Raw genomic sequence first — 16,455 nt, forward strand, 5'->3', positions numbered from 1 at the left:
AAATTAACTAGGCTTGAGGCACAGAGACTTAGAGTACAGTCCAAGGGTAATGCCCGACTTAAATTAGTAAATTAGTCTCATACAGTAATTCCAATTTTTCTCTCCCTTTTTAGACCTGGACAGATGAAATAATAGTAAGCCTTATGTATATGAAATAATAGTAAGTCTTATGAATTAAATAAACCACAAAACCTCTGTCAATGAAAATACTGTCTAAACCAGCAGAGAAAATAAGATACACAGAAGAGATAATAGGTAGAAACTGCTGAAATTCCTCATGGGTTATAGCTAATAAGGATTCCAGGCTGCTGAGACTGCTTTACAGTAGCTCATTTCACTCGTGTCATTTTTCTAGAATGTGGCCATCTTGGACCCATCCCAGTAACACCTTTCTGTCATATCACACAGTTATATTTTCTTTATATGTTTACAGAGATCTCTTGATACATAAACAAAAATCTTAACTTGGGATGACTGTTCAAATTGTTGAAGTAATATTGGCATTGGTTCCAGTAACAGTCTTGCAGAACTATTGCAAGATGCTGCTAACTCATTTTTTCAATTGACTTTTATTTTCCAGATTTAATTGTAGTCGTTGCTTCCATGATAGTTCTTTGTGTGGGCTCTAAAGGTCAAGTCTTTGCAACCTCCGCTATCAGGTAATTATATGCAATAAAAGAAAATAGTGCTGAGTAAGGTGATTTTTTTTTTCTTTTTTTACCTCCTATTTCAATTCTTGTAGGAGAAAACAAGTCACTGCTCAGAGAGTCATGTAACAGAGCAGATCACCAATCATGTATGGATGTGAAACAGTCATCCCATTAAGTAAAGGGGAAATAAAATTTTGTGTGTGTTGTCTGGTCATAATGCGTTTATGTCTGGTGGGGGTAGAGGTGCACACACCCCTGCCCCCTTTCCCCTGACTAGGTGGGTTCTACCCAAATCCTATTTTAGTTTCTTGGCTCAGTTTTATAGCAATGCTTTCATGCTTCAAGTCTTTGACATCTTCAAGGTGCTTCTTCATAAAAGTTAGTGGTTGTGAATTCCTGAAGGACTGAATCTACCTTGTGCTCAGGATGGTCACGCTACTTGGTTTTCTTGAATGAGAGAGTACACGGCAGTGTACTGTGCTCACTAGCTGCAGTGGTGGTCTAGAATTGTAGTGACTCTCTTAAAAAGAGTATTTTAAAATATTATTGAACTGTCTAGTTCAAATTGCCTATGCAATTCCTCAAAGGTGAGGAATTCAGATCTTTAGTTAACTGTTTCTGTATGTTGTTTCCCATCCTGGTGAGCAGGTCAAATATGAGTTGATGATTTCTAAAGCATTCACACTTTGTCTCCAAAATTTCTGAATCCTTGAGTTATTCTCACTAGCCATGTATACAAAGGTCGGTCCTCCTGTGCAATCTCCCAATCCTGTCTTCTACCTTTCATCTTGTTTGTTATGGTGAATGGATTAAAAAGAGACAGGCTGCTAGGTCTAACATGAAATACTATGTGTATGTGTCAAAACGGTTCTTTGGAAGAGACAGACTTCTCCCTGCTTCTGTTTCTTCTCTTGTATGTTTAGTCTCTTCATTCATTTAAAAATTTATTCCAGGGGCATCCGTTTTCTGCAGATTTTACGAATGCTGCATGTTGACCGTCAGGGTGGTACGTGGAGGCTGCTGGGATCAGTAGTGTTCATACACAGACAAGTAAGTTTTGAGTATTCTGAGTGGTGGTGTAATAATTGATGCAAAAGTCCTTATATTCAGAACAGCATATAAGCAGACATGCTGATGATGTCAAATATATTTAGTGTGGTGGCATGGAGTCATTTATTTTTACCAGGTATGGTTGTTCTGACTTGTTCAAGGGACAAAAAGTTCCTAAAAGATCAAAAATATTCACCTCCACTTTCACAAACTTTTGACTTCTAGTTGAACTTAACCACAGACAATGAGACTTCTGAAAAGTAGTCTGAATATTTCTAAAAATATATATCTAAATTCCAAAGTTATTTTGAATGTGACACTGTTTTAAAAAATTACCCAACTACTTTTTGGTGACCGAAAGGTTAATGAGTCATCCTTGCAAGTGAGGAGGTTGTTTTGACTCCATGTTTGAAATGTGCATGCTGGATCACGTCATCAGCTGTGGTCTAAATTCTTTCGCCATAGAGCTCAGTGGATATTTGTTAATTTGCACAACCAGCAGTCGGTGTCAATGTTTATTAATTGCTGAAATTACATTTTTCTGTTCCAATTATCTTTTAAAAAATATCAGTAATAAGTAATTTAAGTGTCTCAACAATATCATAATGCTGTTATTTTCATTCTCTTTGCAGGAACTGATAACTACTCTCTACATTGGATTTCTGGGCCTGATTTTTTCCTCTTATTTTGTGTACCTGGCTGAAAAAGATGCTGTAAATGATTCTGGAGAAACAGAATTTGGCAGCTATGCAGATGCCCTGTGGTGGGGAGTGGTAAGTATAGCAATTTCACGTGTACTAAAAGTAGTTAACACCTTCAAATGTGGAGTAAAGTTCAAGCAAGCGTGGAGTAAGAACAGCACTTTGAAATGGACTCTTATTACTTCAGTACACTTTCTGGTTTTGTAATTCCATGAAACTGAGAAAGCACTATAGATGATCAGTAGTTCTATTTGATGTTTATAGTCTTATGTGATCCAAAGTGATCAAATTATGTATACAAGATGTAGAAACATCTATTCTTATTTCATTATCCTGTCTTCCCTTCTGTTTATAGTGATTACTTCTTGCTACCTTTCTTTTGGTAGGGTTCAATCTTCTAAGGTAGTAAGAGTCTTGCTAAATCAGGGCTAGCATTTTGGGTGTTTGTATGTGTGTTTGGGGTAGGTTTTTTTTTTTTTTTAAAAAAAAAACAAAACAAAACAAACTCAACAGGTATTTATGATTTGCAATTTGGCCTGGGACAGTAATTCCTTGTTTATTCAGAATGGACTAATTCCAGAACAAGTTGCTTCTGAGATACTTACGAAATCCAGGCACAGGACTGTTTTAAAGTGATTATATTGCTTTGGAATCCACTCAGTATCCTTATGTGGCATTTGTCTGTGCTATGTCAACATACCATCTTGCTCAGTGTTTTCTCAGGTTTCTGTAAGGTTCTGCCATACTTAGTGATATAGATGTATCTTTACTTCTGCTAATAAAGTTCTTGACGTGGTTTAGGCCCAGCCGGAAGCTGAGCGCCACGCAGCCGCTCACTCACTCCTTCCCCAGCGGGACGGGGAGGAGAACGGGAAAAAACCAACGGCAAAAGCCTGAGGACTGGGATAAGGGCAGTTTACTGGGACAGCAAGGGAGAGGGAAACAATCAACAACAGTGCTGATAACAGATATTCACAATGGGTGATAACAGAGAACAACTTACTGAACCAACAACCGACCAACCGAGCACACACTCAGCCAGTCCCGGAACCTTGCCGAAACTGCGCCGCCCCTCCCCTACCCGACTGGCCCCCTTTTATGGTAAGCATGATGTCACATGGTATGGAATAGCCCCCCGGCCAGCTTGGGTCACCTGTCCTGGCTCCTTGTGAAATTAACTCTATCCTTGCCAGAACCAGGACATTATCCACCCCTTATTCCATACCAACTACATCATGCCCAGATTATTTCACTGACACCATTCTCTTACTCCATGGGCCATCGCTCTATAAAGTGTCCATTGAGTTCATTGAGTCCATGGCTTTGGGTTCCATCTGCCATTACAGTGTCTCAGAGCAGGAACAATGGTCCGTGCTGCTGGATTGTTGCATACTGCATCCGGAGTATTTTTCATGGCTGGTGTATCTGGTATGGTCCATGCTCGCAGTCTGGAGGTCACAGATGTAATTTTCGATGAAGTTCCTGGGCACCAGTTGAAGTCACTTCCAAAGTCCATCCTTCATTAGTTTTGGGTGATTCTTATGGTTATACTATTAATACAGTGTATAGCTATTAACATCATACAATTTAATTTATTGGCTATTTTCACCCAAAATCAAATCCCCCTGGGGTACACACCGGACTTCCCCATCCTTTCTCATCACCCACCAAGTGCACCCTGGTCCCTGAGCAAAAGCGATCCCGCAGATGGGCTTGCCTTTGCCTGAAGCAGGGATGACCCAAACTGTTTTACCCAACATATTCTTCATGCGCACTACAGGAACTTTATCTCCTTCTACTGGGCATGGAAATTTTGATTGGGCAGGGCCAGCTCGATTGGCAGATCCCCTAGTGTTAACTAACCAGGTGGCCTTTGCTAAATGTGTGTCCCAGTGTTTGAGGGTCCCACCACCCATTGCTCTCAGGGTAGTTGTTAGCAGTCCATTGTACCTTTCAACTTTCCCAGAGGCTGGTGCATGATAGGGGATGTGATACACCCACTCAATACCATGCTCTTTGGCCCAGGTGTCTATGAGGTTGTTCCGAAAATGAGTCCCATTGTCTGATTCGATTCTCTCTGGGGTGCCATGTCGCCACAGGACTTGCTTTTCAAGACCCAGAATAGTGTTCCGGGCAGTGGCATGGGGCACAGGATATGTTTCCAGCCATCCCGTGGTTGCTTCCACCATTGTAAGGACATAACGCTTGCCTTGGCGGCTTCGCGGGAGCGTGATGTAGTCGATTTGCCATGCTTCCCCATATTTGTATTTCAACCACCGCCCTCCATACCACAGAGTCTTTACCCGCTTGGCTTGCTTGATTATGGCGCATGTTTCACATTGATGGATGACCTGTGAGATGGCGTCCGTGCTCAAGTCCACCCCTCGATCACAGGCCCATCTATATGTCGCATCTCTTCCTTGATGGCCTGAGGTGTCATGGGCCCACCGAGCTAGAAATAATTCACCCTTACGCTGCCAGTCCAAATCCACCTGAGCCACTTCAGTCTTGGCAGCCTGACCCACCTGCTGGTTGTTCTGATGTTCCTCAGTGGCCCGACTCTTGGGTACGTGGGCATCTACATGACGTACCTTTACAACCAGCTTCTCTAGCCGGGCAGCAATATCTTGCCACAGTGGGGCAGCCCAGATGGGTTTGCCTCTGTGTTGCCAGTTGCTCCGCTTCCACTGCTGTAACCACCCCCACAGGGCATTGGCCACCATCCATGAGTCGGTATAGAGGTACAGTGTTGGCCACTTTTCTCTTTCAGCAATATCTAAGGCCAGCTGGATGGCTTTCACCTCTGCAAACTGGCTCGATTCACCTTCTCCTTCAGCAGCTTCCGCAACTCGCCGTGTAGGACTCCATACAGCGGCCTTCCACCTTCGATGCTTTCCCACGATGCGACAGGACCCATCAGTGAAGAGGGCATATGGCTTCTCATCTTCTGTTAGTTTATTATACGGTGGGGCTTCTTCAGCACGTGTCACCTCCTCCTCTGGCGACATTCCAAAATCTTTCCCTTCTGGCCAGTCTGTGATCACTTCCAGAATTCCTGGACGACTGGGGCTTCCTATCCAAGCCCGCTGTGTAATCGGTGCAACCCACTTACTCCACGTAGCATCGGTTGCATGATGTGTAGAAGGAGCCCTCTCTTTGAACATCCAGCCCAGCACTGGTAGTTGGGGTGCCAAGAGGAGCTGTGCTTCAGTGCCAATCACCTCTGAAGCAGCTCGAACCCCTTCATAGGCTGCCAATATCTCCTTTTCCATTGGAGTGTAGCGGGCCTCGGATCCTCTGTATCCCCGACTCCAAAACCCCAGGGGTCGACCTCGAGTCTCCCCTGGCGCTTTCTGCCAGAGACTCCAGGTAGGGCCATTCTCCCCGGCTGCGGTGTACAGCACATTTTTTACATCTGGTCCTGCTCGGACTGGCCCAAGAGCTACGGCATGAACTATTTCTTGTTTAATTTGTTCAAAAGCTTGTCGTTGCTCAGGGCCCCATTTGAAATCATTCTTCTTCCGGGCTACCTGGTAGAGAGGGCTTACTATCAGACTGTAATTCAGAATGTGCATTTGCCAGAAACCCACAACACCTAGGAAGGCCTGTGTGTCCTTTTTGTTGGTTGGTGGGGACATGGCTGCTATTTTGTTGATAATACCCATTGGGATCTGACGCCACCCATCATGCCACCTTATGCCTAAAAATTGGATTTCCTGCGCAGGCCCCTTCACCTTACTTTGTTTTATGGCAAAGCCAGCCTGCAGCAGGATTTGGATTATTTTCTTCCCTTTCTCAGAAACTTCCTCTGCTGAGTTGCCCCATACAATGATGTCATCAATGTACTGCAGGTGCTCTGGGGCTTCACCCTTTTCCAGGGCAGTCTGGATCAGTCCATGGCAAATGGTCGGTCTGTGTTTCCACCCCTGGGGCAGTTGATTCCAGGTGTACTGGACGCCCCTCCAAGTGAAGGCAAACTGCGGCCTGCACTCTGCTGCCAAAGGGATCGAGAAAAATGCATTAGCGATATCAATTGTGGCATACCATTTGGCTGCCTTTGACTCCAGTTCATACTGAAGTTCCAGCATATCTGGCACGGCAGCACTCATCGGCGGTGTGACTTCATTCAGGCCACGATAGTCTACTGTCAGCCTCCACTCTCCATTGGACTTCCGCACTGGCCATATGGGACTGTTAAAGGGTGAGCGGGTTCTGCTGATCACTCCCTGACCCTCCAGTTGACAAATTAGCTCGTGGATGGGAACCAGGGAGTCTCTGTTGGTGCAGTATTGCCGCCAGTGCACAGTTGTGGTAGCAATTGGCACTTGTTGCTCTTCAACCCTCAGCAACCCTACAACAGAAGGGTCCTCCGAGAGACCGGGCAAACTAGACAATGGTTCAATTTCCTCCGCTTCCAAGGCAGCTATTCCAAAAGCCCACCGGTACCCTTTTGGGTCTTTGAAATACCCTTTCCGGAGGTAGTCTATGCCCAGGATGCACGGAGCCTCTGGCCCAGTCACAATGAGGTGCTTTTGCCACTCATTCCCAGTTAGACTTACTTCAGCCTCCAACAGAGTCAACTGTTGGAATCCCCCTGTCACACCAGAAATAGATATCGGTTCCACCCCTTCATAGCTTGATGCATTAGGGTACACTGTGCACCGGTGTCCACTAGGGCCTTGTACTCTTGTGGGTCTGATGTGCCAGGCCATCGGATCCACACAGTCCAATACACTCTGTTGTCCCTTTCCTCCACCTGGCTGGAGGCAGGGCCTCTCTAATCCTGCTCATCATATTCGCTGCTCATCTCTTGCAGAAAGGACTTAGAAGTCCCTTTAAGAGGGTCATAAGTGCAGTCAGGCCTTCCACTTAATCTGGGGGGCTGCCTGGTGGAAACTGGAGCAGCATCCTTTCTGGAAGAGTTCCTTTGTACAGCTGTCTTGCCTTGTAGCTCATGTACGCGTGCCCGCAGGGTTGAGGTAGGCTTCCCATCCCATTTCCTCATGTCTTCTCCATGGTCACGCAGGTAAAACCACAGGACACCTCGTGGTGTGTATGCTCTATATCCCCTCTCCGGAGCAGAAAAATGCTTGCTCCTAACAGCTGAAATACGGGTCTGTGGGGGTGGGGAGTACGATATATCCTCTTTGAGTTGCCGGACATCCTGGGACAGCTTCTCCACAGCTGAGACGAGGGAGGAAGAAAGGCTCTCTTCATACTGCCGGAGTCGGCCAGCCACTTCATCCACTGTGGGTGCCTCTTCACTCTTCCAGTCAATTACTGCCAGTGAGTTGGTGTACGATGATGGTGCACTTCGCACAAATTTTCGCCACATGGGTCGGGTACATTTGGACTTCATCAGGGTCTGTGGGCAACTGTGCGTTGTCTGGATCGTAATAAACCATCTCCCGCACAGCTAATTCCCTCAGATATTGGATACCTCTCTCCATGGTGGTCCACATGCCTGGCCGACATACGACATCTTCGCTGAAAGGATACCTTTCCCTCACACTTGACAGGAGTCGCCTCCAGAGACTGAGGGCCTGTGCCTTCTTCCCAATTGCCTTGTCAATGCCCCCTTCCCTAGACAAGGATCCCAGCTGCTTGGCCTCCCTGCCCTCCAGTTCCAGGCTACTGGCCCCGTTATCCCAGCAGCGGAGCAGCCAGGTAATGATGTGCTCCCCTGGAAGGCGGCTGAAATCTTTCCGCATATCTTGCAACTCACTCAGGGACAGAGATCGGGTGATCACTTCTGGTTCCGGCTCTTCTTCTCGTGATGGCCCCGGTTCATCATCATCTCTCATGATGCAAACCGATTTCTTTGTGTATTTCTTTTTGTGTATAGGGGCGACTGATATTGGTATGGGTTGATCTTTTGGCTCAGTTGCAGTGCCTGTTGTGGGGGTTTGGGCAGCTGCAGTGCCTGTTGCAGGAGTTTGGGCAGCTGCAGTGCCTGTGGGTCCGCTCCCTCCCTCTGGATGGTGCTGTCTACTGTCAAGCAGTGTTTGATAGATTGTGGCCAGGGCCCAGCACAGCGCAGTAAGTTGTGTCTCCTTAGAATCCCCACAGCATTTTCCTTTCAAATATTCTACCATCTTATCAGGGTCTTGCGATTGTTCAGGAGAGAAGCTCCAAACCATTGGGGGTGAAAAGGTCTCTAGATACCCGCCCATACTCTCCCACATGCCATGCCAGCCCTGACCATGCAGTCTTGGGGAATATCCCTGGGTGGTATTCTTGAAACAATTTTTGCTAACCCTGAACAGGAGTTGAAAAACATTCAGGAGACCTAGCAATAGGAATATACTGGCCTGAACATTCCAAGGGTATTCAAAATTCTCAAAAATTGTTGTAACCAACCAAAAGGGAAAAGGGGAGGTGAAAGAGTGCAAGAAGGTATCCCCCCGTCTTCCCCATAGATCGGGTGCAGTTATTAATCAATTCTAAAAAACATTGACTGAGGTACAGGCCTGACCGAAATGCTACGTACAAGTACCAGCTCAGACTCATGACTGTCGATATCTTATCATAAGTCATTATCACACAATACAAGAACATGAGAACAGGAACCCCTCTCCCAGAGGTGATCAACAGCACCGCAGGGATTGCATAGAGTAAACACGGGTTTACAAACCAGAGCCATGTAATCAAACAGAACATCATTATGACCAGTGACTGTTTCAATAACATCATAAATTCTTATGACAATTTTCTTTAACACACTTGGGTCAGACTTGTCCTTATCACAACCCCTCGAGCCCCACGTTGGGCGCCAAAAAGGACTGACATGGTTTAGGCCCAGCCGGAAGCTGAGCGCCACGCGGCTGCTCACTCACTCCTTCCCCAGCGGGACGGGGAGGAGAACGGGAAAAAACCAACGGCAAAAGCCTGAGGACTGGGATAAGGGCAGTTTACTGGGACAGCAAGGGAGAGGGAAACAATCAACAACAGTGCTGATAACAGATATTCACAATGGGTGATAACAGAGAACAATTTACTGAACCAACGACCGACCAACCGAGCACACACTCAGCCAGTCCCGGAACCGCGCCGAAACTGCGCCGCCCCTCCCCTACCCGACTGGCCCCCTTTTATGGTAAGCATGACGTCACATGGCATGGAATAGCCCCCCGGCCAGCTTGGGTCACCTGTCCTGGCTCCTTGTGAAATTAACTCTGTCCTTGCCAGAACCAGGACAGTTCTGCTTTCTTGCTGTTGCTAGTGACAATTGTCTCTCTTTTAATTTGTTATATGTACTTACTAGTTTGGCAGCTCTATTCTGAGATTATATTTTAGTAAATTTTTAATTTTGTTGCTTCTGCTAGTAATAATTATTTTCTCGCATGATATGCAAATATTAGGTTGGCTACTCTGTTCTGGGATTTCCCGTCTGTGATTGTTTCCCTTTCCTTTTCCTATTACAGGTCAAAGGAAGGTACTTTTTGGAAGCTGTTTTTCCTTATCATTAGCGTTCAAGCAATGACTTGGTTTTATCTGCTTTAATTGTATGTAGCTTAATCAAACAAGCTGTCATCTTTAAGTGCTACAGATCTTTAAAATGCATAGGCGTCGCTAATGATTCCATGCTTGCATTTTCAAGATGTGCTGATTTTCTAGAGTCTTCTCTTTGCTGTTTTAAATGAAAAGACTTTTTTTTTCTTCATTAAAAATGAGACTACTAGTAAGTCTTGTGTACAAGAACAATAGGGCTAACACCTCTGTTTCACTAATAAAACATTTTTTTTTAAGAAGTATTTTTAATAAACCTCAGTGTGTGTGTGCTTATATAGTCTTCTCTCTACAAAGAGTACCACTTGCTGTTTCAGGAAGGAAAGATCTACTGATGAGCAGGTTTCTGGTGCTGAAATGCATATGTAGCCTTTTTTTGAATCCAGTAGGTTTTGTTTAGGTTTCTACTAAGATCTGCTGCAGAATTTTTTCCTCTTGCTGTCTGCCATGGTTAAATAAAGCCTCTGTTAAGATCAGAAACTTGCTGTGTAGCACAAGGAAGTGGCTTTCTGCAAGTAGCTTTTGCAATGCTTTCATGTCATCATGGCATTTTTATTTTCCAGCACAGCGGTCAGATGACTGTGTAATTAATAGTGGCAGATGTAGCTGCATTTTAAAACACATGCTGTCATTGACATCGGCATTAAAAATTGAGTGTGTGACAGACCAGACTGGCTTACTGAAAATACAGTAAAGCCTTCCACAGAAGCGATACAATCTGTCAGGATATTGAAATATTCTCTTTTCAGGGAATTATTGCTCAGTTAATAGACAAGCCAGTTATTTTATCTTTCTAATTACAACAAACTTATTTAATCAATAAGTTTAATTATGATAATATTCTTTCTCTGTTACAACTTCTATTATGTTGTAGCATGCCACTTGAAGTGTGAGACTGCATTCAAAGAACCCATAGTGTAATTTCTTTAATATTAAAAATAGAATTCAGTGTCTTTGTTCTTCTCTGAACACAGATGCTATACTTGTGCTCACTGCTAAAAGGATTTAGCAAAACAAAACTGAAATGGATTCAGATCTGTCCATTTCTGGTGTTTTGATACTGTAATATTCTTCATGCTTTCGGCTAGGTTACTTTCTGTAAAGTTAAGGCAATAACTGGGAGGTCATTAAGTATCAGGATGCTTCCTCATGAAGGTCTCAAACTCACACAGAAACTTTCTCAAAGTGTGAGGTCTCAAAACTTTCGGTTACATTTAACCAGAATTTTCAGAATCACTTAAACACCACAAATTCTGGTCACTGAAAACCTCAGTCTGTTTTGAACTGGACACACAGAAGAGGATAATTCGCAGCTCCTATCTCAGAGACAAATCATAGTTATGTGGTCTGTCTGGCAGCATGGCTGATACTGCACTCTGAAAGTGCACTTACCTTATGTAGTAGAGAACACTTCTAAAAGTACTTGATAAAGTTTTCACAGCCCCTTTCTCACTCTACAACATGACACTTTTTTGTTATCTCAGCATATGCTTACACTACTAAACAAGTTTTTTGGGTAGCATAGCATAAAGTAAACCATAGAAAAGGTCTGTGTTACCACAACTAAACTGCATCTGGAATAGGGTACTTTTATATTACTATGCTTTGCTGACTATAGACATACCCATAGGGTGCATAACTTTTAATTAAATGTTCTTCATTGTCATTGTTGTTATTTATAAATCTATATTGCTTTTCCATTTCCTTATGCAAATTGGCCTCCTGGGCTTTAATTGAATTTCCTTGAGAACTCTGGCTGTAGCTATATGCTGTTCCAGTTTATGGGCTTCTTGAAGAAACCTAAGGTTACCTTGTGGCATAGAGTAATGATTTGTCTGTATTATTACTGGTTTTGAATGCAGTGCCTGTTGTATAAATAATTCTGCCAATGGCTGCATATCTGTGTGTCTTTCAAAAGACAAGTTTAATATTTGCAAGTAAAATAGAAGTAACATGATGCATCTTTCAGCTCCCCAGTGCAAGTATTCAAAATTAGTCTGCGTATGTTGTCCTTCATGTCTAGACTAACACTCTTAAAAGACCTGGTATAGATTCTGGACAATAAAAAGAAGAATTTTTTTTTTTTTTTAAACAAAAAGATAGTTCAAAAAACCAAGATACTAAATATTCTCACCAAATCTGTGAAAGATGACCACCTTCAGGGAATGTTATCGACTCACTGTCTCTGGGGTTTTTTTATGTGTGTGGTTTTTGGGGTTTTGGTTTGGTTGGGGTTTTTTTTTTTTTGGCATCATCCCCCCCATGTGTCGTCCCCCCCCCCGCAAGCATTAAATTCAGTCATGCCTCAGGCAGACTGAGGGGACCCCTCCTTTTGATATCCACTGAATGAGACACAATTTCCAACCTTCACATCTGAACCAACATCCTTCAGGAAAACCATTATGTGGATTGTGCTAGCGGTCTCTTTGATCATGAACATTATTTGCCACAAGCAATTATTGAATATAGACATGCATGGATGTTACATGGTGCCTGTTTCTTTGAATTGGTTTGAATTCGATCAAGCAACTGTCTGCAAGTACCAGCTTAGTTAAGAGTTTCTTGTTCCTTTAATTCATCGATATATGCTTTATCACCAAGGACCTAATTCAACAAAACATTGATAAGTCTCCTTACTCCTAAGCATACATAAAACCATGTTCCTATTTAGCAAAGCCTTTCAATATGTGTTTAATGTAAATTGAAAATCGAAATTGCGGGAAAGCTTTGCTGAAAAGTTACAGGAAAGGCCACTCGAAACTACATACGCATGGAATTTATGCTACATTAGAGCAAATCTCATTTAATTTATAAATAGTTGAACACAAATATTGAAAAATTGCCACATAAAAGAGATTTTGTGTTATTCAGAACCCTTTTTTTCCCCCTTTCTAAATTGAAAAAGCTGTTCAGGACTGTACACTGACTTCAATATTAGACAGGAGGAGACACTTCATTTTTATTTCTTTTGTGGTTTACAAGTCAAGAATACCAACGATAGGCCTGTTATATCCTTCCCTCCCCAAAGTTTTGGGATGAAGTGTTTGGATTTTTTTGGGAGGGAGTTGGTTATTTTAAGAATTTCTGGAGCGGGGGGTCAGAAGATGTAAGGGTTAGTGTTTTAAATTTATTTTTGTATGCAATCTCTGCATCTGGCAACTGCCTTCTCATCTCTGAGCTTTAATTCCATGACCAGTTCCACCTACATTTTGTTCTCATTTAGTAAAGATCTGTGGGGTAGGTGTGGAGAAACCTTTTAAAATTCTTACTTACAAAGTGCAGATATAGATATTCTTGTATCTAGAGAACACTCTTGGGACTTACTTTCTTAACTCCCAAATATTTAAACCTTTATCAAAAGATATGAAGGAGCTAGGAAAAAATTGTATCTAGAAGAATCCAGAAATTTTCAACAGTAGCTTTGCATTTGATGAAACAAAAGTAAAGTAAAATATAGATAATTTTCTATGTCAGGATCTAGGAAAAATAATTACAATAAAGGAATTTAGCTTTCATTTAAATTTCAATAATTAACACAAATTGTGCTCCTGTTGAAATGGGCCTGTAGGAGGCTGAAACTAACTTCACTCTGATTTTCCTGTCATGTGGCTAGAATTATCTTTGTAGAAAGATGTTTTAAAACTTTCCTCCTAAGATATTTGGCTACCTTATATATGCTTAAGCATTCTTTTTTCCCTTGTTGTACCTAGATAACACTGTTTCTTTTCAGTGTAATTAATATATTTTGTGAGGTGTAATGTAGTACTAATACTGAATGGAAAACAAATAGCTGCAGAATTTCCACAAACAGTTCAGAAATTGTAGTCAAACTTTCTGCATGTGTTGATAACTCTCCCCAGCACTTCAATATCGCACTGAGATCTAGAGGGTACTACTTCAACTGGGTGCTTTTTCTGACATTCTTTGTACAGAGGTGATCTGTTGAGCAAAAGATAAGATAGATCTAGATAAGAGAAGCTCCTCTACTATAGGTGGAGACCTGTATGTGCTTGAGCTCAACGCTGGTGAGTTCAAGTCCAATAGGCAGAGCTCGCTGTTGACTTTGCCAGCAGTGTGATTGATGGTGACCAGCAGACCTTCCACCATTTCCCATTCATCTGATCACTAAGCAGAGAAGGACTGGTATACTGCGGCCTCCCAAAGAAAGTGTCTATCGCTGTACTGTAAAATCTAAGCAGCTGATGGTGGATTAATTATCAGGCTAGGATACAAAGCTGCTGGATCTCCTATGAGTTGTGTTGCTTGTGTCCATGTATACATTTACTACTGAGTTCAGAGCTAAAATTGTTCACTCCAAGTAGAAATGATCATAATAACAATCAAATTAAAAAAAAGATAATAACCGTCTTCCTAGGAAATTTTAAGTCTTTTTGCTGGAATATGTTTACCTGATTTAGTTACCTTAGTATTTTGTTAGGGGTGCTTGTAGGGGAAAGAAAAAAAAAAAAAGAAAAAGCACAGGGGAACCCCAACACTTTGTCTATACCTTCACTACTAATGAACAAATCTCTCTATGCAAGTTTATGCTTTGTGTCTTGTCATCCTTGAGAATTACTGTCAGGATGATCAAGGGCACGAATAGGCTATTTTACAAGAATGAGTGAAAACAGCCTTTTTTGTGAGGCTAAACACACTGAGAAGGTGATTCAGTGGCCTTTGGAGCGTGCTGTGTTGCAGGTGTGTGTACTGCATGAGTGAGGGAACAGAAAAGGGAGGAGGAATAAACTGAGACCATGAAATGGTGGAACAGAAAAACAAGACTGGAAACTTATCTTTCAGAAATGAAGACAGGAGCCTACAAGAATGTCTGGTACCATCAAAAGCATGAGATTCATGAGTATGTCCCAACAGGAACAGTGAGGGGAAAGCCAATTAATTTTCAGATGGAGTTGCATTTTCAAGAGACAGTAAATGAGATGATATGATGTTGCTGACTTGAACTAGTCAAAAGTAGGAATAGCAACCGGAAAATACCTTCAACCCTTGTATTCTTACTGACTTGGTTAAAGCTGCTGTAGTCCCTTTTTTTCATTGTACAGAACAGACTTTGCAAATTTAGCTGAGCTCAATGCTGCAACTTAATTTTCATCAGTTGTGTTTTTTAAGATTCTTCTAGTTTTATCTCTGAGGTCTCATAAGTAGACGTGCTTAGTTTGGGCCTCCGTTTGATTAGGAGGTTTAAAGTGGCCAGTAATTTGGTTGGAACTGATTGATGACTGAAAATGACACCTTGAGGAGGTATTAAAGTAAGATCCAAGAGCGATGGCTAGGCAGCACTGTGGATCTATTATTTGAGACACACACTCTGAAGTTAATATATTCTGTTTGTTGTGTTTGCAGTTGGATGTGTAGTTCTATTTAATTTCATATCCGAAGTTATTAGAAGTGTTTCAGTGTCCTTCAGATGTGGTTGTATATCAGTTATGTACTTCAACTGCATCAAGAATGATGGTGCCAGCCTGCAATGATAACTGTATGAAAATGACTTTGAAATTTTAAGAAGAAAAAGAATCCAAACATACCCTTTAAATGTTTGTATTAGTAGTGACCAGGGAGTCCTTTTTATTGGATTACAGTTTTATTTCCAATGTTTCAAAACATTTGTGTCCTGTAGAACATAGTCTTTTAACTTGTTGTTAAGGATGTAACTCGAATCTTTTCAGAGTGCTGCAATGTACATAGAGGTGATTGGGAGCAGAAAGTGGAAGTTGTTTTGTGAATTGGTTCTTATTGCCAACATCCTTATGTGCACAAGGAAGAAAAAATATTGTCATTTGGAAAAGGATTCAGAATATTGAAAGATCACTAAGGGGTTTTTTAGTTTTATACAGATTGCATAGTTCACAGTAAAATAAAAGCATGAGTGTCTAATGTTTGCACTTGTGCTGCATGGGTTTCAGCAACTTGGAAAGATTCTACTTTATATTCAACTTGCATGAATGCAGTTGACTGAATAAGATGTCAAGCAGTAGAAAGGTTTCTAATGTGTTCATTACACTTAGGCGTACAGGAGAGCATTAAAACCATTTTGCAATTTACTATACTTTAGTTGCAAAGAAGTCATGGAGCCAGTCAATGTTTCCAGTATATCACTGGATGTTGTTCTTGTATTGGTTTAATCAAGATGGGTGTTCTGAGTGGGTCAGAAAATTCTGAGGGGTATTTGGTATGCAAAACAACACCTAGTGTAATTGATTTTGAAGTTGCAGTGCTGCAAATTTACGAACAAAGTAGTTAAGGTATTTTTTATAAAGTGCGTTTCCCTTATTTGCTTTAATGCTTGGCTTTTTTAATCGTTTTGCTTGTGTTTCTTCTTCAGTCCTGTGATGTCTGCCTTTTTAATATCTCTGAATCATGCGTTCTTGTGTTTTGTAGCTGTTTAACTATCAAAATTTTTGCAAGGCACACAGGAAGGATTTCATCAACGGAGTGTTGTTACTCACCTGATTAGTTTGCTGTGCACATTTTGGCCTGATAGCCTTGAATAAAATCCCTTCCCTATTCAGTGCTGAGGAACATTACTA

General features: G+C 42.1%; 1 protein-coding gene across 3 annotated transcripts in view; it reads left to right on the forward strand.

Moving 5' to 3' along the window:
• KCNQ1 (potassium voltage-gated channel subfamily Q member 1) overlaps positions 1–16,455 on the forward strand; it is a 371,004-nt gene that overhangs the window by 94,004 nt on the left and 260,545 nt on the right. For all 3 annotated transcript variants that reach the window (XM_075754949.1, XM_075754948.1, XM_075754950.1), the window contains 3 exons: positions 581–659; positions 1,604–1,700; positions 2,333–2,473. In XM_075754949.1, the coding sequence (XP_075611064.1) occupies positions 581–659; positions 1,604–1,700; positions 2,333–2,473 (317 nt within the window). The remainder of the gene's footprint in view (positions 1–580; positions 660–1,603; positions 1,701–2,332; positions 2,474–16,455) is intronic.

The sequence above is a fragment of the Balearica regulorum genome, chromosome 5 (genome assembly GCF_011004875.1).
Source record: "Balearica regulorum gibbericeps isolate bBalReg1 chromosome 5, bBalReg1.pri, whole genome shotgun sequence".
In the NCBI taxonomy this organism is placed as follows: domain Eukaryota; kingdom Metazoa; phylum Chordata; class Aves; order Gruiformes; family Gruidae; genus Balearica; species Balearica regulorum.